Below are 27807 nucleotides of genomic sequence, written 5' to 3'. Positions count from 1 at the left end.
ATTAAAAAAGCTATTCTCTAAAAATAAATATGGTCTTCGGGAAATGCTGAATGTGTGATGAAAGCCTTTAAACCTAACTCTCCTTTTGAGCAGCTCTTGTTCATTGTCACAGTTCATTGTCTCATTATTTAAGAAAAATTCGCTATGTATAAAAAACTCTGCTGCCAAGTGGATAAAACAGTGCAGCATTCAGACAGAGTCACATTCAAAAGTAGGATGGTTAAAGAGGAGCTACATTTGGCTTTTATTAAATTAAATATTCAATAGCATTGCTTACATAACTTCAGAGTAAAAGTATTTCAGGACCGGACATTGAAGCCCGACCGAGTGTGACACTGACAGACAGTCCCGGCTCTCATGAGGGGCACTGGGAAGGACAGCCCCGAGCTCACCCAGCGGTTCGGTGCCGTGTGCCGGCAATAGCCCGCCCTGGCACAGCACTGCCGGGATCGCTGCTGCCGTCTTGGCAAGCAGCCCCGCTGCCCCGTTCGGGGTTTCTGAGGGGGCTGCCGTAAAGCCCTGACCTCGCTCCTTTCCTCTCGTCCCGCAGGATGCCGGCTTGAGCCCGCCCGGCCCCGCCGAGCGCCTCCTGATCTGCAGGGAGTTCCGCACCCTCAGCCGCGCTGCGGATCCAGAGACACGGTCGCGGTTCACCGGAGGTGAGTAGTAAACGGCACTGAAAACCGGTACCGGAGCCCCTCCCCGGGAGCTTCCCTGGCACGCAGCCCCACCGCTAGTCAAGAGGCGGGAGTGCTGCCCCCTCGATCCCCTTCCACGGAGGTCTGGAGAGCACCGTCCCTCCGGCAGCCCAGAAGCAGCGTGCCCTGAGGAACGGGAAAGCGTCTCCCGTACCCGAGGCGCAGCGCCGGTAACCGCCCCGGGCACCCGCCCCTCAGCCTCCTTCACCCCCAGCGCTGCCCCGGCCGCCCAATCAGCCCCTCCGCAGCTCCCCAGGTCCCGCCTTCCTGCTCCGCGGGACCAATCAGCGCCCTCAATGCTGAGCGCTGTGCCGGCCGCCTCGCATGACCCTCCCCTGCGGCTCACACTATCTTGATGGTGGGGAAACCCCGCAGCTCCTCCTTACCTGGCAGCGCTCTTCGCCAATAGCGCTACAAAGCGGCTGCGGCGAGGCGCTGTGATTGGCTGTGAGGGGTGGGTGGGCGGGCTCTCCGGGGCAGCAGGGGGCGTTTCGGTTGCAGCTGCAGCTGCGATTGCGACGATGAGGGCGCGGGGAGCGGGCTGGGCGGCGGTGCCGAGCGCTGCGGGGCTGTGAGCCGGGGAAGTCCCGCAGGCGAGCGGGGCGCTGAGGTGCGGGGCTGGAGATGAGGAGGTGAGTAAGGGAGCGAAGGGCCCCGCGGTGTCCGGCGGTGCTGTGGGACGTTGCTCGGCGCCGTCAGGTAGGGGCGAGGCAGTGTCGCGGCCTGGTCCCGCCTCAGGCCGCTCTCCCCGGCCACTGGCCTGGCGCTGCAGGAGCAGGGATCGCTGCGGGCCGGGCCGGCTCTGCGGCGGAGAGCGGTGAGGCCGGGCCGGCTCCGGGGTGGCGTTAGCTCTCGGCAGGGTCTAGCCGGGGAGCCGAGCCTGGGCCCTGGGTGTGAGCGCGAAGCCTTGGGCAGTCCCTTGCTCCGGCTCCAAAGTGTCCCGGGGTTTTCCGTCCCTGTCCGGCCCATAAGCGCCCAAGGGGGCGGAGACATTTCTCATAACTGGGATGGGTAGAAATAATTTTTCTTCACAACTTAACCCCAGAACGGCCTTTGTGACTTGCAGGTACGGTATGTGCCGCGTTTCACTCTTGCAGTGATAAAAAAAGGAAAAAAGCTCTCTTGCTGAGTAAAGTTTAAGATTACCTTGTTTTTGTTTAAAAATTTGGTCGAATGTATTTGGATTGAGAGGACTTGCATGGCATCTTGAGGGAAGGCTTATCGGCAGAAGAGTGATGGTGGTGTGTTGGTTGGTGTGTACTTGCTAAATCTAGTAATGCCAGAGCATTCTGATAGTTAAGAATGATTTTTGGTCTTCTGGGATAGAAAAATAAAATCAAATTTATAACACCTCACAAGTTTTAGTGGAGTTTTTCAGCTATATTTTTTTTAGGAAGTCGTGTTGCCAGTATAAGCTTATTTGTATCAGGCAGTATTTCAAATGCTATTTTTAAGAAACAGTTTCTTTTTTTTTTCTTTGATGGATTGTATTGTGGTCATGTAATTCCGTGCTATTTGAGCTGCAACTAATTTTACTTGCTCCTAGTTTTAGCCTTTCCTTGAATATGGTTTCTGTTGAAGAACATAATTTTGCATTTCAGGTTTTTAAAACGTGGTATTTAAAGTGAAAGTTCTGCAGGAAAAGTGTAATTAATTGTAGCCTCTTAATTTTACATTCTGAGTCAGAGATACAGACTTGTGTGTTTATGCTGAAACGTGACAACTGATTCAGACAGCTCTGAATAGTTCATCTGAGGCTACTGCAGGGTAGAAACAAAGTTCTCATATTTCATGGCAAACTGTTCTTATGATGAGATGTCTCTGTGGTGACAGCAGGGACTGAAGATGGGGGTAAAAAAAGGCAGTGAGGGAATCTTCGAAGTCAGGTACCTTATTGTGCCTACTTCTGGTATTCTGTAATTTTTTTTTCCCTAAGTATGTAGCATTGCAGTCATTTCTGTGTTTTGCCTGTTGCTCCCCAATAGCCTTTGAGCATGAAAATAATTGAGGTCATAGGTGGCGTAAAGAACACGGTGGAACAGGCTCTGACACCTCTGTCGTGAGGGCGAAGTATTCCTGCAAAAAGTGTTGGAGTTGCTGGCATGTTGTGCAGTGCAATGATGTTTCATTGCTGAGCAGAATTTATGGTTCCCAAGGTAATTCATACTGAGGTCAAATATTTTATTCTGGTGTTAGTCTGATACATGTGTACGTCTTGTTCAGTGGGTACACTTCACTTGCAGAGTAATCAATTCCATAGAAAAATGGCTGTAAAAAACATATGGTTTATGTAAATAAAATTCTGATATATCGCCAGAATTTCACATCCTTTTTAGCAAGTTGTTCTGTGCTGTTAAAATCCTGACTGAACCATTTTTATATTAAAGAAGCTTTGGCTTTTAGACTTATTTTCTTTGGCAGGGAAATTAATGGTAGATAAGTTTTTAAGGAAGGCATTTAATGAATTTCTTCTTAAAGGGAAAAGACACTTTTTTGTATTGTAGCTTAACATTTCCTAACACTTTTCTTCTAAACACATGAAGATTATGTAATATTGCCACAATGGACCTACAAGCAGGGAATACTTACTAAAAATAGATATAATAAATAATACTTTTGATAAAAACTACTTTTTTTTAAGCTCTGAGCCGACTTCCCTCTTAGTATAGTATTTTCATTCAAATTTATTAAAAATAATTGTTTCTAAAAGTAACATAGGAAAGGTCAGGATTGCTCTGTTGTCAGATACTTGCTTGAAGTGTATTGGGGGTGGGATACTTTAGTGAAATGGCTGGTAAAAAGGGAAGTCAAGTAAGTACATCAGATTTTCAAAGCTGAGAACAGAAAATGGAACTATGAAGGGCAAGATCATACGTTTTTCGACAAAGGGAGGAAACTAGATAGACCTGGGATGGAATTCTGTTTTATTATCTGAGTAGACATACAAAGGCTCCTGGTCATTTAGGCATGTTTTTTGGGGGGAGTGTTAGGGATAGATCCTGTTGTGTCCCTCATCAGTTCTGGTGGTAAACATTACTATTTCAGTCTGATACTGGTGTCAGAATTTTGTTGTTAATAATCAAACATGAAAGCCCATTTATGTGTGTCAAAAGTGAAGAAAAGTATTTTTAAACTTGAAAACAGACAGTTTACCAGACTTTATCTCTGTGAGGTCTGAAACTGTCCAGGTTCTGGTCCTTAGGTGTTAATTACTGTGCAGGTGGAAGCACTTTAAACCACAATTCCTGCAGCAGCTGTGTGTAATTGTGATGATGACCTTAACACCACCTGTAACACCTGTGAGGATGGGAATGCTGTGTTCAGTTCTAAGGGCTTTATGGCACCAGAGCCTTGCCAGCGGCTCACAGAAATGTGTGAGTTCCTGGTGACTGAAAGATGCTACTTGGCACAAATTTCTGTGGTTGTTGTTACTTCTTTGTAGGAGTTGTGTTAAATACTCTTTTTTGTTGTTTAAAAACAGTGGATGAAAATAGCTGTAGTACTGCAGGATTCCGTTGCTTTCTGATAGCTTCTGAAGCTGTAATCAAATTGAGTGTAAAAAACAGAAATATTATGGTATTTGAATGCCATCAGAGTAAAGTTCTGGAGGGTTATGGTAGCGAGAGGAGACACAAGGAAAAAGAGTATTTGCTTTTTATTTACTGACGTTTAATATATAAATAATAAATAATACTTGGGATTCTCCTTCAACTGAATGCAAACTGTGGTGTCACAGAGTAAAGGAAAATTGACATGTCAAAATTTTCTTGAATAAAAAATACCCTTTTTTGTCATGTTTAGAACAGCAAATCCTGTTGAGTTACTGTGTGCTGTTCTTTATGATCTAAACTACAGACATAAATATATGTGGGTATGTATTTTTTTTTATTGGCTGCCATGTGCAATTAAGTATTTTCAGATTTTTCTTGTTAGTTTACTGACTGTGAACTATAATTCTTAGGGTGATACTTAACTAAGGTGTTCCCTTCCAGGCTGTTTTAATAATTCAAAGTTCTATTTTTTATTGAAGTGATCGATCTTTCTAAAATGGCAAAAGTCTCCAGGTTTTTCTGCACAATCACATGCTGCAATGCTGGTACAACTTGTGTTTCATTCATTGTTTTTTGCTTACTGGAACTGGAAAATTCTATTATTTAAAGAAACAACTGCTACAAATTACCAAAGTATCTATTTTCTGTTGCTTTGTTACATTAACACAATTTTCTGCTTCACAAAATCAAAATGCTTTGCAGGAGGACAGATGCAATATGCTCTGTCAGAAATAAGCACTTTCTAAGCAAGGGGCAAGATCTTTGCAGTGGAAAGTGTCCATAAAGTACTGTTTGTAAACCTGAGCAGGATATTGGATACTTACCCCTGTTTATCTGAAATTAAGATTTCTTTTTTTTCTTTCACTTTCCTATTTTTTTTCTGCATTTCTGCTTTTTCCATAGCCCCTTGCTTCAGGGAACTTGAGTAGGAAAGGACACAGCAATAACCAGTGCAAAGGGGTGTGTCTCTGCTTAGCAGTACTGTGGCTGGTGTGAGACTGTTGACTGCCTGAGAGTTTTCTGGAGTATTTCTGCTCTGTTGGAGGAGTGGGGCTGGTCACAGATTTAAGTGATTTTCTGTTGTTTTACATAAGTACTTAAGGGTAGCTGTACTTTCCTAATTTCATTTTGGGTTTTTTGGGTTTTTTTTTTCCCCTCTTCTAGGCTTTCTGCTGTGGATTTGTCTCTTTTCAAAAGGAATATTGCATTGTTTCACAACGATTTGACCCTCCAGTAGAATTTGTCGAGATCAGTGCACAAAGATCAACATCTTACTTTTCTTGAAGACTTATGTGCAGCTTTTAAAGTTTTAATCACAATGAATTCAGGCTTATGGGGTCAAGAAAAAGCAAGTCCATCTTATTGGGAAGAGAGGATCTTTTACTTACTTCTCCAAGAATGCAGTGTCATAGACAAGCAGACTCAGAAGCTGTTGAAAGTGCCCAAAGGTAGCATTGGGCAGTTTTTTCAAGACCGTTCTTCTGTGGGACACTCCAGAAATATTCCTTGTAAAGGCAAGAAATTGCAGATTGGATTAAAGATTCTGGAACAACCTCATGCAGTCCTGTTTGTGGATGAGAAGGATGTCATAGAAATAAATGAAAAACTAGCTGAGCTGCTTCTGGCCATTACTAACTGTGAGGAAAGGTACAGTCTGTTTAAAAACAAAAGCAGGTTAAGTAAAGGCATCCAGATAGATATTGGCTCACCTGTTAGAGTACAGCTGAGATCAGGAGAGGAAAAATTTCCTGGAGTTGTTCGCTTCAGAGGACCCTTATTGCAAGAAAGGTCCCTTACAGGGATATACTTTGGAGTAGAGTTACTGGTAAGTTTCTTGGTAAGGGGGAGCATTATACATGTTTTGTAAAATGAGATAACAATCTTATTTAATGGAATAGCTGTAATAGATTTTTTTTTTTTTTTTCCTAGAAGCATGATTACCTCTGAAAAGTCTGTAACTCTCAGTCTGTTCATAGGTATTATTAAATACTTGTGAACACACTGTATCACATTAACCTTGTATTCCCCATGTTCAGTTTGTTGAGGTGTGTGGGATGGCAAAAAGATATTGACTGCTGGTTTTGTAGAGCTCTAAAAGTCAAATAGCAACTGGTTAATCTAGAGGATGTTGCTGTTTGCTCCTGGTGACATACTTCTGTAAAGTTAATGACAGCTATAAGCTTTTGAATGATTAGGTTCAGGAGAGTGCCACTCTTGCATTAGAAATATATTTTTCAAAGTTTCCTTTAAACTTTTCCAAAATTCTTTGCAGTTCCCACTAAGAACCTCAGAGAATATCAGGCCCAGGTGCTTCTGAAAATCAGAGCTCTCTATCTGGTGTCTAAGTGGATCTTTTGAATGCTTAGTGTGAAGTAGTCTCATCTTGATCTGGCACAAAATTGATGATGGAAGAAAGATTTGCACCTGATAAAAACATGCTTCTAGGAGTGAAAAGGCTTCTGCCTGCAGCTGTTCTCTAATGACACCATTCTGTTCATTCTTCTGAGACAGAAAATGTGTATATTTGCCACAAATTCAGACAATGGAATTCTCCCAGTATAGGTCATCAGGCAAATTCTTAGTGCAGTTTCTCCAAAAATTATGAATTGAATCATAACTGAATTATGTTACTGCTTTTGTAGTAATCTGTTGTTCATTTTTTTTTTCCTCCTTTTTTTCCCCTTCTTCCTCCTCCAACACTTAGGAAGAAGGTCGTGGTCAGGGCTTTACCGATGGGCAGTACCAAGGCAAGCAGCTTTTCAGATGCGATGAGGATTGTGGGGTTTTTGTTGCTTTGGACAAACTGGAGCTGGTGGAAGATGATGACAATGAACTGGAAAGTGACTATGCAGCTCCAGTTGACACAATGCAGGTAGAACTTCCTCCTCTGGAGATCAACTCCAGGGTTTCTCTGAAGATAGGAGACAGTATAGAGTATGGGACAGTTATATTCTGTGATGTCTTACCAGGAAACGAAAGTTTAGGATACGTTGTTGGAGTGGACATGGTAAGAAATTAACCTGACTTTAATAACTTTTGCATGTGTGTTATTTAGTGAATTACATGCAATAAAGAAACCTTATCCACAAGCTACTTCAGCGGAGGCTGGCCTAAAATGGAAATAGACACTTGTGTCCAAAAGTGTGGCTTGGTGGTAATTATTTGTTGGCATCAGGTAAACAGTATCCTATTTGATACTAAACAGTACAGGAGAAATACTGTGGTTATTCTGAGGAGCCTCCACTGAGCTACTTGCAATGTTAGATGTCAGTCTTGAAGTAACAGAGTTGAGTGTTTGTCTTGTGATACTGCCTTTGTTCTGCCTTTTGAAAAAGTAGGCTGGGTGCTTTTTTCTTTTAGTTATTTTTAAAAGCTGCTTTTCGTGTCGCTTTGACTTTTTTCTAGCTTAAAAATAGAGTTTTAAGCACAAAAGTTTATTCTTCAAAAAAATGTGAAGCTTATAATTAAAAAATTATTTCTAGCAACTTGATTTTTAAAAAATTGAACAGCTTTCAAATGTCTGGTAGTGAAAGCAAGTAGATCAAGTGCTTCCATTTTCTTGATTACAGTAGCTGTTGCTTAACTGCTCTGGAACTGTTCTAAGTCATTGATAAATAATGGATTTTAGTAGAAGAATGCTTGTTAAAATTGGAAATATTTCTCAAAAGAACAGTTTAAGTTTGTGTTAGTCTTTAAAGACTAATGCTTGCCTGTTCTCAATAGAAGCTTTGTTACAGGAAAAAGTGGGTGTTGTCAAACCTTTTTGTTTTCCTATTTTTTACATTCCTTAAGGCCTGTGTGTGTATTCTGTACAATGTACATCTTCTGTTTGGATGCACAGAACATGTTTTTCTATTTTTAGGATAATCCGATTGGAAACTGGGATGGAAGATATAATGGAATGCAGCTGTGCAGTTTTGCAAGTGTTGAAAGTACACTTCTTTTACATATCAATGATGTTATTCCAGGTATGCTCTGCTTTCTTAACCAGAAGGCAGACTTTGATAACATCTCATAGGCACAGTCTCATGATTAAAACAATACTGCGGAATTAATATCCTAAATTCACTTGAATTAGTTTAACCTTCTGTGTTGTGCTTCTCTTCGGTTTCCTCATCTTTTTTTTTGTTGTGGTCTCACCAGTAGAAAAGGCTCAATATTGAACAAAATGTCCAATGGTACAGCTGGACAGCATTAATGAACGCTTCAGTGTCTGTAGAGGGAATCTTTTTATTGAATGTTGTTCAGTTTACCCAGGAGTTTAATCATCTTGGATTAAAAAGCTTGGAATGTGCTGTCTGTGCCTGGAATATATTGATAACTTATGCATTCTGGGGGTAGATTCTTGAAAATTCATAGCAAGGCTGTGGACTGATTCACTATGCAGTAGCTCAGTGAATAGTGTTAACTTGCACCACTACAGATCCCTAATACCTTTTCTGAAGAAGCCAAAAAGTGTCCTGTAAAACCTTTGTCTGGGCTCTGCCTAATGGGCGTGCAGTCAGGCACAGCCTCCTGTCTAACATTCCTCTCTCTCTCTGATTTGCCCAACTTTTCTTATGTCCATCTTCTACTTGCTGGTTTAGTCAAGTGTGGTTTTGTATGAATTCTCCTTTCTTCTATGAAGAGTTCATGAGGACTTCTGTATTTTTGGGAAAAGAGGATTTGTTGTAGGTTTGTGGGTAGAAAACAAAGTTGATGTGATAGAAGCAATGCCCATGTGTATATGTACATAAATATATACGTAAAATGTTGGTTATGCGCCCACAAGGTTTTGCTCTTCTCAGCTTTAAAACTTAGGATGCTAGACCTTGGTTCAGTTATGTTTCAGGTTGAATTCTCTGTGACACAGTAAAAGTATAGAAAAGGGAAGCTAATATTCTCTTCATATACCACGTCTTAGAGACTGTGTCACAGGACAGGAGACCTCCCAAGCTTGCCTATACCTCAAGAAGTGGTGACAAAAGCTTGTTCAATCATAGTAAGCCAAAGGCTACAGGTACGTATGGGAAATGATTTTCTTTACCTATGTGAGATTACAGATTCCTGTTGCTTGGGTAGCAGTGTTGCCTTGCATTTTCTGTCACTTGATATGTAACAAAAAATAAGTTAAATTTCTGTGAAGCGGCGTACCAGGATTTAATCATAATAAAGATGGTAGACAGTTTCAGAGTGCTCAAAATAGCAAAAATTTAAGAGTATATTAGTTGCCTTGTATAACCAGTTCAGGACTGTGTTCTGTTAGTTTGAAAATGTGGTGTGTGTTTGGTCTTCTTGTATTTTTAAATAATAGTTTACTGTTGTATTCCTTCTGCAGGACTAGAAACTACTACATTTTTATCCCAGGAGCAGATCTATGTAGTAGTGAATATGTTAATTTTGCTGCGATTCAAGACCAAACTTGAATTCCCAAATATATAAATTCCCAAGTATATAAATTCCCAAATATATAAAAAATATATTCCCAAACTTCTTGTGACTCTTTGACCCACTCAGAAAATCCTCACAGGAAAAAAAGTGTGAAAGGGAAATATTTTTTTAAAGCAGAAATTAAAATTCAGTTTCTTTTGAGTTTACCAATGACTATTTAGGGTTGTAGAATACTGATGACAGAATACTCTGTAAGCTTTTGTTTTGTGTGATATTGGGTGTTAGAGATGGTCCTCAGTGCAGAGTCACAGCTGTGTGGAATTGAATTGGTAATATTTTTGCCTGCTCTGAATATTTTTTTGCTTTACAAACAAACAATACCCACTGTATTTCAAATGCTTTCTTATATCCATAATTTATGGTAAGGAAAAAATTGCGCTTGAGTGGTATTTTCTGCCTTCTTTTCAGGTTGGTAACTTGAAATTCCTATTTGGAGGATTGAGTTGGTTTGGAATAAACTGCTACTTTGTTGCAGGGTTGAGAGCTGTGTTAGCTTTGATGGGAGATACTGATGGTTTGAGGAAAGGCACAAGTATAGTAACAAGTTTATACTATGAAGTAAGAGTGTAGCTAAACTTTTGTAAGTAGAAATTAATCTCTCAGCAAAAGGTGTTGTTTCCTAGGAACTACCTCTGAACCTGGAAACAGAAACAGATCTGAAGTCTTCTACACATTAAATGGCTCTTCGGTTGACTCTCAGCCTCAAATGAAAACAAAACCCCCGTGGTACATTGATGAAGGTAAAGAGAGTTTACAGTCTGTCATGGATGCATATAAAATAAAACAAGTAAATAAAACAAGTATGAGTTTAAATTTAAAACACTTGGAATGTGTTGTCTGAGTGGAACACAAATCATAAAAAGCATCTTGGAACCCCCATGAAAATATATTTTCTCTTAATTGACAGACCTGTTGTTTTGTCCTGCATGTAGGAGATTACATTCTTGGCAACATGCACAGCTCTGTGGGAATGTGTGTGTCTTGCAGGCAAAATAAAAGCTGAGGCTTGGAAGGAAAATATGGAGATATTCCTTGTGGCCAAGTATAGAGTAGTTTTATTTTGCCTGTATTTTTCACAGACCTAAGGGAGCTACAGTGTTATGTCGTGCCAGCTAATGAGTCTTGAAGTATGAGGGGAGAAAAACCTGGCTAAGCATATGTGTTTTTCAGTATTTTTTAACTTGAGTTCTGCAAAAGCTCTCTCTGAATTCTTACAAGCGTGGGTGCTTGTGTCCCAAGGTCAGTGTATTTTGATTTGCTTCCAGATCTCATCTCTTCTCTACTTGTCAATTCTAAAGTCAGTCTGGCTGACTTGGTGAGTGAAAGGGTAAACACTAAACTGGTAATGTTCATTTGCAGTGGAAACCTACAGCAGTAGTAGCCTCCGAATTCCATGAACCATAAAAGAAAATTAGTTAAAATTGCTCTTGGATGCCTCACAGATGTTGTTCCAACAGCTTGGAATTCTGTTTTAAATTGAGTTTATTAAAATATATAAAATCCAAGATAAATATTCTATCTGGAAAGGACTGTGAAAGTAAAGGATTATAAAAATTTTGAAAAAAAATTTTGGACATCAACTTCTGTTAATAAAACACCGTGGGGAGAAGAGGTGATGAAAAAGAGGCTTTTACTCTGTTGAATACTAATTGTGTATTAGAGACCATGTAGAGATGAGAGAAGATACAGAACACTTGTGCTATTACATCTATTTGTGATCTCATTTATCAAGCACTGCATTAGTCATGACTTACTTAAATCCTTTATTCTTTATAGACACTGATAGATTCCTTGTGTTACAACCAAAGTATATGGTGATATAGCCAGGGGGATAAATGCTTTTCCATTTGCAAATCATGTCTGCAAGCAATTACTCATCTCTGTATAGTCTGTGAAACAAATAGTTTCCTCAGTCACACTGACCATTGAGTTTTTCCTAGTTTTGCCCATTGCAGTTATAATCCTTGGGGCTGTTAACTTGTATTCAAAGAAGAATTCCAACGTGAGGGTAACAAAAAAATAATCCATTTTCAATCTGAACCTCCTGTAGTTTCTGGTTAACATCTCCTTTCTCTGTGATGTTTGTTCCCATTGCCTGTGGTAACACTCTCTCCTCAGCCAGTTCTTTCTCTCCAGTGTTGCCAGGTGAGAAACATCTTCCTGCAGGTCCCCAGGTGTTAGTGTTTCCTGTACAGGACACCTATTAAATCAGATATGGTTGCAGAAACCCTTCGTTAGTTTGATAGCTAAGTCTTTCCTTTGGTAAGATAGGAAAAAAAACCCTGAACATTTACTAATATCTTGGTTTTACTTTTAACAGTTGCTGAAGACCCTGCAAAATCACTTACTGACTCATCCCCTGGATTTGGGCATTCTTCACCACCACTGCAGCCACCTTTAACAAGCTCTGTGTCTACAGAAAACAGATTCCATTCCCTCCCTTTTAGCTTGACAAAAGCATCGAGTACTAATGGTACCATGGGACACAGTCCTCTGTCTTTATCTGTTCAGTCAGTCATTGGTGATGTAAATACTACAGCTAACCAGGAGAGTCCATCAACAGCAGGCCCAGTTGGGAACTCACATGGTCTTGAAGCAGGTTCCTTGGCTGAAGTTAAAGAAAATCCTCCTTTTTACGGAGTAATCCGCTGGATTGGACAGCCCCCTGGAGTAAATGAACCATTAGCTGGACTAGAACTGGTAAATAAAAATAGTAATTTATACTTATATTAATTACCTGCCAGTAGTTTTGTTTCTGGCAGTTTGTGCCTGTGTCCTTTGCAAAAGCTTTCTGGAGGAATGAGTCCAAACAGTTTTCCCTGTGATCTTGTAAGATAAATTCTTCCATGAGCTCTGACTTTCATGGCTGCCCTAGACCTTGCTATGACAATGGGCTCCAAGGTGTCTTAGTGTCACAAGGACAGGGTCACCTACCTGAAATAAGGGCCCTTTGTCTGTGCTATGGAGATTTTAATTGAAAAAAGCCAACCATATTTAAAGGTTCTTCAAAATGCAGTTTTACATGAAGTGCCCTGGCTGTAAGTCTTTAGTGAATATGGATTTTTTATTTGTTTGTTTGCATGCCAGCAAGCAGACAGCATCACTTGCGACTGTTAGAGTCATAACACTGGTTTTGGGAATCAGTGGTAGTGAAATTGTTGGTATGACAGCTATGAGCTTTTGGTGTTCCTCTGGACCCTTCCTGAATTCACAGTTGCTGCGCACATGAATTGCTGTAATGTACTCGTTACCCCATGGCAGGTGCTGCCAAGGTTGTGTGGTTAAATGAACAGGTTAATTTTTGTTGTTTTGGTTTTGTTGTTTATTTATTTTTAAAATTTATTTAGTTTGGTGTTTTTTTTTCAGATAAAGCAGTGTACAGTTACATAAAACAATAAAAATCTTCAGCAAAGTAGGTGTGAATGTGACTGGGATTCCAGCTGACACAAAAGCTCTTGATGCTTGTGGGATGTTTTGGGGTGAAGCTTAAGCTACAGTTTGCTGCAGATGTTCTGAAGGTGCATCTTAGGCTGCCTTCTGTTAAACTGAGGCCTTGGACTTGCCTATCATGCATTAAAACCTGGCACCTGTAATTAGTGGACAGACACTTCAGATTATGTTAGCAAAGGGGAATAATGAAAACTTGCTGTTTTTCACACCTACTTTGTGTTGTTGTTCTTTGTTGTTTTTATGTGGTCTGAAGCAGATATTTTTCTTGTGCAGGTCACAGTCATACTGAAAGTATTCACCTTACCCAATGCTTAGTGACTGTATTTGAGTTTTAAAAGCTACTTGGTAGTGCATGTGTGCTCTCTGTAGCTACAGACGGCATCAGGAGTGACTGGCTGGATTACTTAATTTCATAATGTTGACAACATTTAATTCTCACACCTCCCCCAATCTATGGAATAAGTAGTAAGAACATTTCCTCAATAAAACTTGTTAAAGAACACATCAGCTGAAGCTTTGTATTCTAAAATGCAGGAACATATGTCAAGCTTCAGAGTGCCTTATTGGTAGATATTTTATCAAATGTCTCGATGCAGAATTCTAGAAATAATTCTCACTTGAATTTTCAGGAGGATGAATGTGCAGGCTGTACGGATGGAACGTTTAAAGGAACCCGATACTTCACTTGTGCTCCCAAAAAAGCTCTTTTTGTTAAACTCAAAAGCTGCAGACCAGATTCCAGGTTTGCCTCACTACAGCCTGTGTCTAACCAGATAGAACGCTGCAACTCTCTAGGTACTGAGCTTCTGCTTATTACTTATCAGCTGGGAACTGACTTGGGGTTTTGCTTCATTTATTCCTGCAATATGTTCTTTGTATTGAACACTTGAAAAATCTGTACAGATACTGCTGAAATGAGATTAGTGAATAGAAGAGCAGTCTTTACAGAACATAAAGTTTCTTTAGATTACTTTTTTATGCTTTAAAATGAGAATATGTTTGTATATTTTTGTATAGTGTCAAATTGTTGGGTGTTTTTTTTCCTAAATATTAGTATAGAAAAGCATGTATTTTTATGGTGGAAGTTAGTGGTGAAAATTAATTTTTTTTCTAACTTCAAGTATTTTAGATTTTTTGGGACATGTATTGCCTGGGATACCAGCAAAGAAAAAAGTGCCTGATACTTTTAAGATAGTGTGAACAAGGCATTTATGAGACAAGAGCTTCATTCCTACTGGGTAAAATTAATTCAGTGCTGCAGGCTTTCTGAAGCACTCTAACGTGCATTGTCAGTGGAATGTAAGGCCTTGTTCACTCTCTGGAAGACAGTGAATCTCAGCTGTAATAAAATGCTGTTCTAGTCTAGGGAAGCAATGCTTATGCTAAGGCAGCAATTTAGCTATGAAACATAAATAGGAAGATCTCAAGGGGATAAAATTTGAGGCTTTAAAGTGTCTTTTGAAAAAAAAAATTTCAGCCTTTGGAGGTTACTTAAGTGAAGTGGTAGAAGAAAACACTCCTCCAAAAATGGAAAAAGAAGGTTTAGAGACAATGATTGGAAAGAAGAAAGGTATCCAGGGTCATTACAACTCCTGTTACTTAGACTCCACCTTATTCTGGTAAGTTCATAATTTGTATAGTGGCATCCCATGCTAGCAATGCAGAACATGTGGTCTTTGTTGTAATGACTGTCAGCCTGTATTCCTGTGCAGCTTACAGAGTCCTCCCTGCAGTCTTTGACACGTTGCTACACTCTTGCAGTTCAACTGAGTTCTGCAGCATTGGCTGCATAACATGAAGTGCTAAACATGTCCACCTTGTACTGCCCCAGCTGTGCCTGTGCCCCTTCTGCTGTAAGCAGCTGAAGGATGAAGCTATAGCCAGGGATGGAGGGAGGGAAATACCTCTTATAACTTATTTGCTTTGGCAACAAGTTCCGTACTCTGCTGCAGAAAGGATATTGGGTTAGACTGAACTTGTACTATTTTGTACAGCTGTGTTGTCCTCTGTTCATAATTACATCTTTTTGAGTTTGTTTAGTTCTTTAATTATTCCTGCAGCTTTGATTGGTTTGTCTTATGTTGCTTAAGCTTGTGAATGGTTGTATCTTCCAGAATCAAAACAACCTCTTTGTTTTTTCATTTGTAGCCTGTTTTCCTTTAGCTCTGTTTTGGACACTGTGTTACTCAGACCTAAAGAAAAGAATGATGTAGAGTATTATAGTGAGACTCAAGAGCTGTTGAGGACAGAGATTGTGAATCCTCTGAGAATGTAAGTAAAGACATGAACTGCTCTGGTCTAGAGATCCTGCTGTCTGTGCATTCCTATTGCAAACCTGAAGTTTGGCAAGCAGCTGGTGCCAGTCTGTTCAGTCTGTTTTTTGATTATTTTCACTTACTCTTCATGGTAAATTTAATCAGTGCTAACTAGAAATAGTTGCTCAATGTTTAGTGGTGAAATACTTTCAGTAGTCTCTGTTTAAAAATGCAGTCAGCATGACCCTGTTGTAGAATTTGTGCAGCACTGATAAATACACATTGTTTGTTCACAGCATTCATTTGTACATGGTTTTAATGTTGTTCTTGACAAGAAAAGAATTAGGGTTATCTTATCTGGGGTTTCACAATTTGATAGATTTGGCAGGGCTCTACAAGTTTCATTAATTTTTACATGTGGTCTGCAAAACATTTTTATTATTATATTATTATTATTTGCCTGATATGTTCAAAGGTTCTCTGGTAGAGCTAGTAAGATGAATACCAAGTCACAGAAATAAAACTCAAATGTCTGAGAAGAGAAAATCTTACTTCTCTTACCTTCCCACCTTACTTAAAACTTTTCTTTGCATGTTTTGTAAAGTTTTAGAGGAAAATACTGAATGCTCAAAACTTCAGCTGCTCAGATCAGCAATAGAGTTCTATAGTGAAAGAATTCTATTAACTCTTACAGTGCTGTTACTACATGACATTATGAAAATGATATATTAATCTGTGCAAATTGGAATGAAAACAAATAAAAAGTAATTGCCTAAGAAATCAGAAAACACTTAAGGAAAGTTAATGTTTAAAAAGAGCCCTTAAAAGTGATATAAGAACATTGAGCACTGCCCTGCATCTATGCTGTATTAAAAACCTGGAAGCCAGATTGCATACGAGGAGGTAGTTTTGAAGAAATAATCCATTCACAGAAGAACACAGTGAAAGAAGGATCTGAGTGCCTGTGTGTCAGCATTTAAGAGTTTTATGGTGTTGTTCTGCTTCTCTGACTTGATCACAGACTGGCTAATAGCTTACTAAACTCATTTATCATAGATATGGATACGTATGTGCTACAAAAATAATGAAACTGAGGAAAATTCTTGAAAAAGTTGAGGCTGCATCGGGATTCACTTCAGAGGAAAAAGGTAACTGGAGAGATTTTCCTTTTTCTTGAGATTTGTAAGGAACATAATATGAAGGAACTGACATACCTTACCTGCTATAATTATAATTATACCAGAAGAAAACACACAAATGTCTTCCAGTGGCAGTAAGGTCTCTACCAGTGGGTAATAAAAAGCTCTTTTCTGCTTCCTCAGCTCTGTAAACAGTTGTTCACTGACTGGGTTTCTTTTCTTGCCTTCCTGTGCCCTTGTAACTCCCTTCTAGCAGTTAGGAGACATCCAAGGCTTTTCTCCAGAAATGAAGACTGTGATAAGACTGGGGTCTTTATCCTCTTTCAAATGTCACTCTGGTCCCTGAGGGATAATCTTTCCTCTACAGCATTTCATTGTCACAATGGTAGTGTAGTATTTTAAGAAATGAAATGTGTAAGCCATGTTAGAAAAATCAATTCCCAACCTTTTGAACTGCTGCATATAATGATTAATTAGCATTTTATTGTGTGGCTGTTCAGTTTTCATTTGGGAGAACACTACTTTCTTTGTAAATGCTAAATGCTGAAAACCAATATTTATTGCAGTTAGTCGCAGGAAGAGAAATACACCAGAAAGCTCTCAGTGCTGGGGAAGAACAGACCTCTGGGAAGCTCTTGTTGGCTGCTTTCTTGATTAAGAGAACTCAGGCTGGAGTTTAAATGAACTTTGTAGCATTGTGTGCTGTTTATGTAAGAGTTGCTGTCACTGCTCCTCACCACTTGCTGCAGTTTCACTGTTTTGTTTTGAAAGCTTTTATTTCTCCTGGAAAACTTGTGGGGTGCCAAATGGTTCTTTGGAAATAGAGCATCTTGCTGGATTTTACTGGAAACATTTGTTACCCTGTTGAGCCCGAGTCTTTTATTGGTGCTGTTTGACACCAAAAGAGTAAATAGAGGCTTGTATCATTAAAGCATTCATTTTTTTAATAGTCTTACTGTGTTGATGAAGCAGAAAAAAAGATGAACCTTTACTTCTTCCCTATTAAACTTTTCAAAGCTGTCATTTAAAGTCAGTCTTCAATTGCTTATCTGGTTTGCATACTAACAAGAAATTCTTTTCCTCCTCTCCCAGATCCAGAAGAATTTTTGAATATTTTATTTCACCATATTTTAAGAGTTGAGCCACTATTGAAAATAAGGTGAATCTTTGTTCTTTATTGAACCTGTATATTTGTAGAGGCTGAGGAGGAGATAATATGTGATAGCTCTTAGAATACCTTTGACTTGTGATTCATATTTATAGTAAGATTCAGTATAGTAGTTATATTGACTAATTTGACACTATTTCCTACCTTTTTTGGTAGGTGGGTTTTGCCCCCCTGCTCTCTATTTGCAAAAACTCATGAGCATAGTTTCATTGGAACTGGTCAAAGTTCCCCTTCCTAGCTCTGTTACCTGAGAGCCTTCCTGTCTTGCTGTTAGGTGATCTGCTTTTTAAAGCACAATGTATTTCAATGCAGAGAGGATAACACTTTCAGAATATTTTCTGGTAGATGTTACTTCTCTAGCAAAATGCAGTCATTGCTACAGTATAGATTCAGAATCTGTTTGGTTTTTTAAAATCTTTTTAGATCAGCAGGTCAGAAAGTACAAGACTGTTACTTCTACCAGATCTTTATGGACAAAAACGAGAAGGTTGGAGTCCCCACAATCCAGCAGTTACTGGAGTGGTCATTCATCAACAGCAACTTGAAATTTGCAGAGGTGAGTGACAGCTTTGTTAGAAGTGATGATAGGGAGATGTTTGCCCAGTCATTTTTTTCCTATGGGACAGAAGTAGAATGTGGTATAAAACCAAAATGCAGTCAAGGTGGAGCAGGAGTACTGGGTCTGTGGTACAAGTTGGCTACATTACACAAATATTTTTAGGTTGACTTAATGACATGGATCTTTTGGCTGAAGAGACCAAAGTAATTTAGGTAAAGAATTATTAAAAGAAAAGTTATGGCCAGTAAGTTGTCTTAAGCACTAACATTCTGATGGACCTGTGTTTGTAAAAAGCTTTACAATGGCAAGATATCTTTTCTCCTCTCCCCACCCCCAGTGTGGGAAGCATAGGCCAGAATATTTAATATTGTACTCAGGCATGACTGAGACTTAATGACATGTGACAATGGTTTAGGTGCCACTTTTCTGGGAATTTTAGCTGTAGTTTCTCAGAGATGTAATTTTATTTTGCTTGCTGTCGTGTTAATTTTGAAGTTTAAATGACATGAATCTGTTTATAGCATTAGAAGTATGTCTCTAAATGTCAGTAATTATCTCTCTCAAGCTCATTACATTATAATCTGGCATTTTACCTAGGCACCTTCTTGCCTGATTATCCAGATGCCTCGGTTTGGAAAAGACTTCAAAATGTTCAACAAAATTTTCCCATCCTTGGAATTAAACATAACAGACTTACTTGAAGATAGTAAGTACATAACATTGTGTTGTTTAATGAAAGAAAGTTGGTGAGAGTGACGAATGCAGTGAGAGTACTTACCCTGGTAGTTTTGGTATTTTGCATTTTTTAATTTAATACTTAGTGTGAGATGCTTGGGCTGAGGAGAAAGGGAAGTTTACTGGCTAGGAAGTTTTTTTTTTGTTTGTTTCTCATGTCAATTAAAAGCTATGATTCCGAATAATGTATAGAAGTTAACATTCATGATTATGTTTAATTCTTGAGAATCTGTTCAATTAAATTTCTTCAAAACACTGCTGATAAAATTGAGTTACTAGCAACAAAAGTCATTAATATTGGAGGTAGGAAATCTTAAAAACTAAGTGTAGCACAGATATTTGGTAACAAATGTTTACAATGTTAATGAAGTTTCTTTACTCTTCATTAGTTTGTGCTGCTTGTTTCATTTTGTTATTACTTTATCAAACTGGAAGTGAACCATGATAGTGCATTTTTTTAACATTAACTATATTTAATAAAATTGTATTACCTTTTTTTGTGTGTGACCTAAATTCCTGACATTTGTCATGCCCTGAATTTTTAATTGCCTTCATAAGGAAAGACATCCAGTTTTAAATTTGAGATGAGGATTAATAAAATTGCTAAAATGTATTAGAATAATCTCTGAAACTGTTACAGCCTTTTTTTCACTGTTTTAGCCATCAGTTTATGCTGTTTATTTGTTTATTCTGGTGTTAACAGACAGAGGAGCAAAGCTAGCTCTACTGCTATGGTGAGAGAGAACTAATCTGATAAAAATCCTGTTCTTATTTGGTCATGCAATTGATATAACTTAGTTTTTAACATCATTTGTTTTGCAGCTTAACACTATAAACATTTGTCTTTTATGTCAAAGGGAAGAAGTTAAATATAGTGGTACCTTTCTGCTTTGATTGGCAATCTGGTCTGAGCTATTTTCTTAATGGAGTGTTTTTCTCCATTTAGAATAGCAATCTTCTCTCTGTACTCACCTTGTCTTAAAATAAAAAAAAAAACCATCCCCAGGTTGGAGGCTGACACCCCTTTTTTAACCATGCAGCTCCAAGGCAGTGCCGTATATGTGGAGGGCTTGCTATGTATGAGTGCAGAGAATGCTATGAAGATACTGATATTTCTGCTGGGAAAATCAAGCAGTTCTGCAAAACGTGCAATACACAAGTAAGTTGTTGTCTCTATTATTCTACATGGGTTTCAGCTAAATGGTTTATGCTGAATTAAGAGGAAGGCATAAGAGCATAGTGAGACCTTCTTACCAGGGTAACTGTGTCCACCTAGCAAAGTGTAGCCTTCCCTGACAGACCTGGAACTCCACAGTCCAATTTGCTCATTACCAGTTTTCTTACTGAAAATACAGCAACTGCCATATCCAGCACTTCACACTGTGAAGAAGCCATAACCTTGGAATCTGTTTCCTGTTGCCTCCTTTAAAATCCTAGTTTTACACATTACCTTGTTTAAATTGCCAAATTTGTGACAGTGAACTGCTTCATCAGAGAGTGGTTTGGGTTGGAAGAGACCTTTAAGATCACCTAATTCCAAAACCCCCCCCTGCATGGGAGGTTGAGAGCTGTTTGGTAACTTGAATGAAGCTGTCATTGTCATGGCTGGTTTTCCAGTCTGACAAGGTCAGAAGATTGCTGCATTAAATGTCACCTCCCTTCTAACCTTAGCTTTGCATGTTCTGGGCAATACTGAGCTACATGGGTGGGGAAAAATAGAGGGAACATTTAGTCTGCTGCTGTTACTGCAGTTTCTTCTCTAATGTTCTCTTCAGTTCAGCAGGAATACTCCTTTTAGCTTTGTCTGCCACCGAAACCAGTAATCTTATTGGGTGTTTTATTTCATCTGAAATACCGCTTCAATTGTAGGTTCATCTTCATCCCAAGAGACAGAGTCATAAATTCAATCCATTGTCACTACCTAAAGACCTGCCAGACTGGGACTGGAGACATGGCTGCATTCCATACCAGAAGATGGAGTTGTTTGCTGTTCTCTGCATAGAAACAAGCCACTATGTAGCTTTTGTTAAATATGGGAGGGATGACTCTGCCTGGCTTTTCTTTGACAGCATGGCAGATAGGGATGGTAGGTCTCATATTTATTCTTACTAATTTTCTCTTTACATGTACTACTGCTTTAAATTTAGGTGCATATTTCTTAGCTTTTGGGGGTTTGATATATTTGATGCTGGGACACTGACCTTGACCCAGCCTTACTTTGACACATTGATTTCATAGCAACCTCTGATTTGCATAATCTGAATTTCAGGAAGATGGGGTACCTTAATAAGTAGCTGGTATAGAAGTAACAACCTGATGAAGTTTTCTAATGGGACTACTTGTACTATTTTCTATACTTCTCAAGTCTGTCAGAAAAATTAATTTTAAATAGTCAACTGCAGGAGTGTGCTCTTTCAGTCTGTATTTAAGTGGTTGTATACAATTATCAGATACTATGCAGATATCGTTATTGCTTAAATGACTTAGTATAGGTGTCTGTAGAATAAAAGTTGTCACACATTACAACATCTGTGCCATTCCTTTAAATCCCTTAAGAGTTCTCAGTGGAAAATTGTTCTGTAATAATACAGACATCAGTAAAACAAGATACCTAGATACTGCTGCATTAACTAGTGCTTAAATAAGGACTTCCTGTTCAGTTCTGATGCCCCAGAAAAACAGTCTTAGATGCAAGTGTCAGGCTTGCAACCTTTCATGCAAGAAGGGACCTTTAAACCTTATGTAGCAGTGTGACTTGGTGTGAGTAGAATTATCTTTCCTCCTGTTGAAAATGAAACTACCACAGGATTAAGGTGTACTTTAACAACCAGAAGGGAATCAAGCTGTGTGTCAGGGTGCTTGAAATGTGTACAGGTGAAGTCTATATAGAACCACTTTATTCAGGAATGTAGCGCACATGAGATACTCACTGGATAGATCTCCTGCTGATCTTTGGGTCTTTTCTATCATGATTATTTTTCTTCAGCTAGTGCTATAAAATAAAAATGTCTGCTGGGGAACAGTGTCATGAATGGCTGTACTTGTGTTTGGATTCATCCATTTGTATGTGGAAAATGGCCAGAAGCAAACTCTGCCTTAGTTTTGCTGGTCAGATCCAGACAGGGTTTATACATCCATCAACTATTACCAGCTGTCATGTTGTTAGTAAAATCTGTAGTATTTGAGGTGGAGTATATATGTGTGTGTATATATGTGTGTGTATATATATATATATATATATATATTCAGGTCACTCTCCTGAAGTTGTACAGAATTTTAAGTGTTAGTTTTAAGTGTTAGTGAAAATCCAAAGTTCTCATTCTGGTGGTGTGTTTGTGTGAGTGTTAGTAAACGTAACAAGATACTGACATCAGTTATGATTTTTCTTGAACAATACATTTTTCATGTAAGTTTACCCTGCAGTACTCCAGAATGCATATTTTGTTTTTTAGACAGTTTTAAGAAATAGTGATGCTGTTCTAATTAAAGTACATTTATAAAGAGTGAATATAAGTAGATGCTATGCTAAGCTGTTTTCTTTCTTTTTTCTTTTGTGATTAAAAGGAGGTCAGAATGGCTTTAACATTCCACAAGTTACTCCATGTCCAGAAGTTGGTGAATACCTGAAGATGTCTCTGGAAGAATTACACTCACTGGATTCCAGAAAGATTCAAGGCTGTGCACGAAGACTGCTTTGTGATGCTTACATGTGCATGTATCAAAGTCCAACAATGAGTTTATACAAATGAACAATTTCCTCTGGAAAACTGAAATAACCAGAACAGAGTTATTGAGTGCTGCATTTGCTGCATTTTTTTTGGATTGATTCATTTTAATGCAACCGTTGCTGGCAATGGATGCGATGACTGAGAGCAAAAGGATTATTGTTCTAAAAACTACATGTGGAGTTCTGTAATTTAAGTATTTAAGCATTTTGCACTCAAGGAAGTGTGCTGGTGCGTGTTTGTTTTATAAACAATCTAAGTGAAGTTACTAAAAGTAGAGCTTTAAGTGCATTGATCCTACACAGGCTTTTTCTGAATGTTAAAGGTGGAATTACATCAGGAGAAAACTCCTTAGTTCACTGAGAACGTAAAGCTACTCGGTGTTCTTGCTCAGTGCATTTCTGTGGACCAAGGATGATGATTTTGTGTTTTTCTCCCCTCCACCAGTTCTCCCCACCCTCAATCCTTTTAGCACCAAAGATTCTCTCTCAAAGAGAGAATAACCTCTGTTTTACTAAGAGAAATTTTAGACTGTCCATTGCCTATTAATTCTGTTTCATTACCTGTCTACCACATTCTTTCCAGTTCACACATTTGCATGTTCCAAAATTAACATTCATTTAAAGATCTGAATTCCTATCTTGTGAAAATTTAGCATATAGATTTGCTGTTAACTTGTAGTTTTTGGAGGGGAGTAAGAGAAGGAGAAGAAGGCACTAAGAAGTGATATTGCTGAAATATAAAATTAGCAATGAAAGTTAACAGGTGTCTTTTTTTAAGCATCTTTTTTGAAAAATAAAAGCAGTCTGGAACAGAGCAGCAACTATTTACAAATGATTTGAGGACAAAACAATAAAGTAGTGGATTGCCTCAGGGAATGTGACTGAAGTAGGCTCTAGTCCTTGGTAAAACAAAACTGACTTTTCTACAGTACATTAAGCTACTACGTGGGAATGTGTTACACTGGGAATGACTCTTCATTTCTGGATTAGTAATGAATATTAAACATCTCTGCCTGGAAAGAAGAAGCTATAAATATAAGTAGATCAGAGTTTTACTGTGCACCAAGTAACTACTGAAACCTAACCTGAAAAGCTGCAAAGCCTGTGTTGATGTAAAATATACCTTTAAGTCTGTTGGTTCCTGTTTGCAATGAAATCCTGTTGTTTTAGTTGCTTTTTGGCTATTGCCTACACTGACTAGCAAATGTGCCACTATATATATAAATATACAGTAAAATTTAGTTGTACAAATTGCATATACATGAGCTGTAAATTTTCAACTCAAGATGTTTTTTATGGATAACTGCCTTTTGGAGATGAGTCTGTAGAAGGAGAGGTCACAAAATATAATGGAGAAAAAGCTACTTTTAAAAGTCACTGTTCTGAAGATAAGGGAGACTGTTCCCATGTAGTAGAAAATTTGGTTACTTCATTCTTGGAAAATCTTTCTTTGGGACACGTCGTTCTACCACAGAACAGTACTAAAGAGAGGTTTAAAATACGCTTGAAGGACTAATCTGTCTAAAGCAAGGGCTGCTGAGATAGGTGATCCTGTTCCATTAGCTGCTGCATGAAGTGTCCTCTGGTTTTTCACTCTTAAGGGCAAGGAAGTTATTAATAGTGTCACTGTTGCTTTTGCCTCTAATAGTCTTCTGGCTTCTACCTACCCTTGCCTTCTTTATTCAGTCTGTGCTCCTTGACAAAGCTCTGTTTCTTTAGTGTCAGTACTACCATGAGCTCTTGTTCTCTCCTGAAAAAAAATTTCAGTGAGGCTTTAGGTAGTGGATTCTATAACCCTCAGTCAATAGATGGGGTTTTCCTTGGCTACATAGCATCCTGTTCTGGGAAAGCAGCAGCAGATCTCAGATGTGTTGGTAAAGATGCTGTAGAAGCACCTGACAGATAATATAAGGTAAAAACAGTAGCTATATGTTGTATTTATTAAAATGGGCTGGAGAACAGTTAGCCTGAGCAGAAGGTTGGAGACCCCACCATTGGCTGCATGTTGAAGAGAAGTGTGGCCATGTCCTTTGGGTACCTCTGTTGATGGTTTGGTTCTTTTTGTAGAGCTCTTTGTAAAGAAAAGAGGGGGCTTGCACAAAAAGGCAATAATACTAATAATATAATAATAAAACAGACTGATACCTTCATTCCTGTAGCCTCATGGTGACGCCCAACCTGAAAGCAGCTGCAAGTGGTGCTCCTTCTGAACAAGCAGCAAACATAAAGGCTCTGCAGAATGAACAAGCACAACCCTATCTATCAGTGAGACCAATATGAATGTAGTTTGGTGGTTGTGGGGCAGTTTGGTGTTTATTTTTTTTGTTTTTTGGGTTTGTTTTTCTCCCCCCACATTTCCAAACTTTCCCAATGCATTATCTTTCCTGTGTCTTCCCCTTGTGCCATCTTTCTCCTTTCAACCCCTTCCCAGCCCTTCACATGTATTACATACTACATGGAGTTGTGACTACTTTACCTTCTCCAGTTTAAACTCTCAGAACAGCTGGGGAACTGCTATGCCCAGAGGGAGGTGGTAAACATCTTAGGATTTTTCTAAATGAACACTCTTGTATCAACATAGCCTTTTTTTAAAATTTATTTCCCCCCCCCCCAACTGCAGATTCCATTTTTTTCAGAAAGCAAATTCTGTTAGCAGAAGTGAATAAAATGAGGTGGATGTAAATTAACTGCTTGGCATCTTGCCTCCAATCTTCTGGCCTTTGACTAGACATGGAAAAGATGTGTGAACTCTTCCTGGGATACACATAGGGGAGAAAGGAAAAGGAATTTGAATGCACTACTGGCATGGTTCTTTGTGACAAATACTGGGGGATTGGAGGCAGTACTTTACAGCCTTGCCTTTTGTACTACTTTATTACAAAACCTTAAATAGTTTTTGCAAATGGTACGTGATTACATGGCTAGGTTATTATCAGTTCAGAGGATGGAGATGTCTTCTAAACATTAAAAAAAAAAAATATGTTTTTGACTGAGTCAACTGAGTCATCTTTTAATCCAAAAAGAACTGCTTTATGCTGTATTGGATTGAAGGTAATCTGGCAAAGTGAACAAAATGTTATGGAAACCCCATTTTTAAATTTCCATTCTCAGAAGAGAAAAAATTGTAAAATAACTTTATACAAGGGTAAGAAACTTTTTTTTTAGCCCTCAGCTTGTACTTAGGGGAACTGAATAAGCCATTTTGAAGAAGCAGCTTGCATTTTAAAGCATCTACTGCTGTTTAATGGGATGCCCAAAGGTTCCAGTGGCTAAGCACCCACCTTTATGTTTTTAATGCACTAGGGAACCAAACAGTTGTGTTTTCAGTGAATGTGCCCATAGATTATTAACACTTGATGATTGCCTTATGGTTTGGCTGTTAAGTATTGTTAACAAGGGCCTTAACCTGTGAATAGGAAAACACATAGAAAATGGAGGGCCTGACAGCCTGGGGGGAAAAAAAAAAAAAAAAAGCCTAAGGAGAGAGAGAGAAACCTGCAGAGTTATGGTCGGCAACTCAGCCCCTCTTCTGCTAGGGATTTTTAGACAAAGGAGCACAAATCAGTAGAAAACTTTATACATCACAGCACCACTAAACATTTGCTCATCTTGAACGTAGAGTGTATTAGAGAAAAGGTGTTACAGGTTATGCCTTACACTTAAGTATAACAAAAAAACCCCAGCAACAACAACAAAGAAACTCCAAACCCCCAGGATGCTACATCAGAATGTTCTGTTTTGGTGTGGGAGGCAACTGGAGGGAAAAAATCCAGGTATGTATGTTCAGTAAAAGCTCTTTCTAATGTCTTTGATACCGATTCTGTGCTCTTGGAACCATAGTGCAGTCTTTACAAATCAGCCTGTGTGATTTCCAGTCTAAGCAAGTACAGTGTGTAACAGGAATTACTCATAAATGTTAATTTCAATTAATTTATTTTTCTTGTGCACTGTATTCTCTGCTCAATTGGTGAGTCATGAGGCTCCCAAACGTCCTGGGTTTGTTTCATAGGATGCTAAGGCACAGATGCTGTAAAATGCCATTTTATGGTTTCAGAACTGAGTGGGTGTAAAAAAGCAGCTTGAAAGCTTTGTGTATTTTTATCACTGTAACAAAGCATGTTTTTCTCTGTTCTTGATGTTTTGCTAAATAAACATCCCAGTTTTGTGTACAAATACTCTCTTAACATGACAAAAGCTGTCTCCAAGAATGAGTTAGGGGAACAAGCCAGTGTATCAGGTTGCCCTCAACTAGCCTTAACTTTTTCTTTCCCGAATGGTGGAGTGAAATTAGCTGCTGCTGGAAAGGAATGTACAATGTGTTATTTCTGTACTGATGTCAATTAAAAAATGTTATTCTTACGGTTCTATTCATTTATTTGGGAGTTGGAGTTTTTAGTGTCATGAACAATGAACATAGTGTTGAACTAGCTGCTTTGGTGTACTAGTAGAGGGATTTTTTTCTCATATATTTTTTGATAGTCACTCAATTTCAATATTTCTATTAACGTTAGCAATTGCTGTACTATACCAGATCAGGTCTAAGTATATGGTGTGTGTTTTACCAATTAATACCTGATACTATAGCTGAAAACCACAATGAAGCTGACTGTAGTTTGTGGGGGAAAATGAAATTATTTTAAAATGCTTAGTATGCTACCTTACTGATCAGCTCTTCCTGGGATACTACTGGAGGTTCAGTGGTGCATCTACACTACTTTACCAAGCTACCACTTGGAAATACTGCATACAAAGTTTGCCTGTATTCTCTATCTAGAAAAACAGTGCTATTCGGTATTTCTTGGTTTAATTTTAATTTCCTGAGCATTGTTTTATTAGTAGTAATAATAATAATTAATATGAAGTGTGGAGAAAAAGCCCTACCTAGAACTGCAAAAGGAATGCTCTCAATTTAAGTATTTGAAGAATCTTTAGCTTACTGCAGAGTCTTAACCACGTGTAAAATTAACTTGCAAAAGGTACTTTTGGAAATGTATTATTACAGCTTCTGGAGTGTAAAGGGTTGGTTTGCTTAGGTTTTGTTTGTTTTGGGTTCTTTTCGGGTTTTGTTTGTTTTTAATTGGGTTTTTACTTTGCA

At 38.7% G+C, this 27807-nt stretch overlaps 2 protein-coding genes across 4 annotated transcripts; one reads left to right on the top strand and one right to left on the bottom strand.

The window, feature by feature from the left end:
* Positions 1–237: 237 nt before the first annotated feature.
* Positions 238–1898, bottom strand: LOC115598954 (atherin-like). Its single transcript, XM_030458003.1, has 3 exons — positions 1845–1898; positions 1085–1560; positions 238–676 (listed from the first exon to the last, which is right to left on the bottom strand). Exons 1-3 carry the CDS (start codon positions 1896–1898, stop codon positions 274–276), a joined length of 933 nt encoding a protein of 310 aa, XP_030313863.1. The 3' UTR covers positions 238–273.
* Positions 575–26395, top strand: CYLD (CYLD lysine 63 deubiquitinase). Of its 3 annotated transcripts, none has more exons than XM_030457559.1 (17): positions 575–659; positions 5414–6074; positions 6954–7256; positions 8112–8217; positions 9153–9248; positions 10303–10419; positions 12000–12379; positions 13759–13924; positions 14607–14748; positions 15278–15400; positions 16441–16532; positions 17616–17682; positions 18115–18247; positions 18848–18956; positions 20026–20144; positions 20855–21071; positions 22550–26395. In XM_030457559.1, exons 2-17 carry the CDS (start codon positions 5568–5570, stop codon positions 22732–22734), a joined length of 2862 nt encoding a protein of 953 aa, XP_030313419.1. In that variant the 5' UTR covers positions 575–659; positions 5414–5567; the 3' UTR covers positions 22735–26395. The 3 variants fall into 3 exon arrangements, with proteins under 3 accessions (XP_030313419.1, XP_008499522.1, XP_030313420.1); XM_008501300.2 differs by lacking the exon at positions 575–659 and adding an exon at positions 1173–1330; XM_030457560.1 differs by lacking the exon at positions 575–659 and adding an exon at positions 1208–1330 and having other exon boundaries at positions 6954–7121.
* Positions 26396–27807: the final 1412 nt, after the last annotated feature.

The sequence above is a fragment of the Calypte anna genome, chromosome 11 (genome assembly GCF_003957555.1).
Source record: "Calypte anna isolate BGI_N300 chromosome 11, bCalAnn1_v1.p, whole genome shotgun sequence".
In the NCBI taxonomy this organism is placed as follows: domain Eukaryota; kingdom Metazoa; phylum Chordata; class Aves; order Apodiformes; family Trochilidae; genus Calypte; species Calypte anna.
The sequence above is the reverse complement of the archived record's forward strand: the minus strand, read 5'-3'. Positions and strand labels throughout refer to the sequence as shown.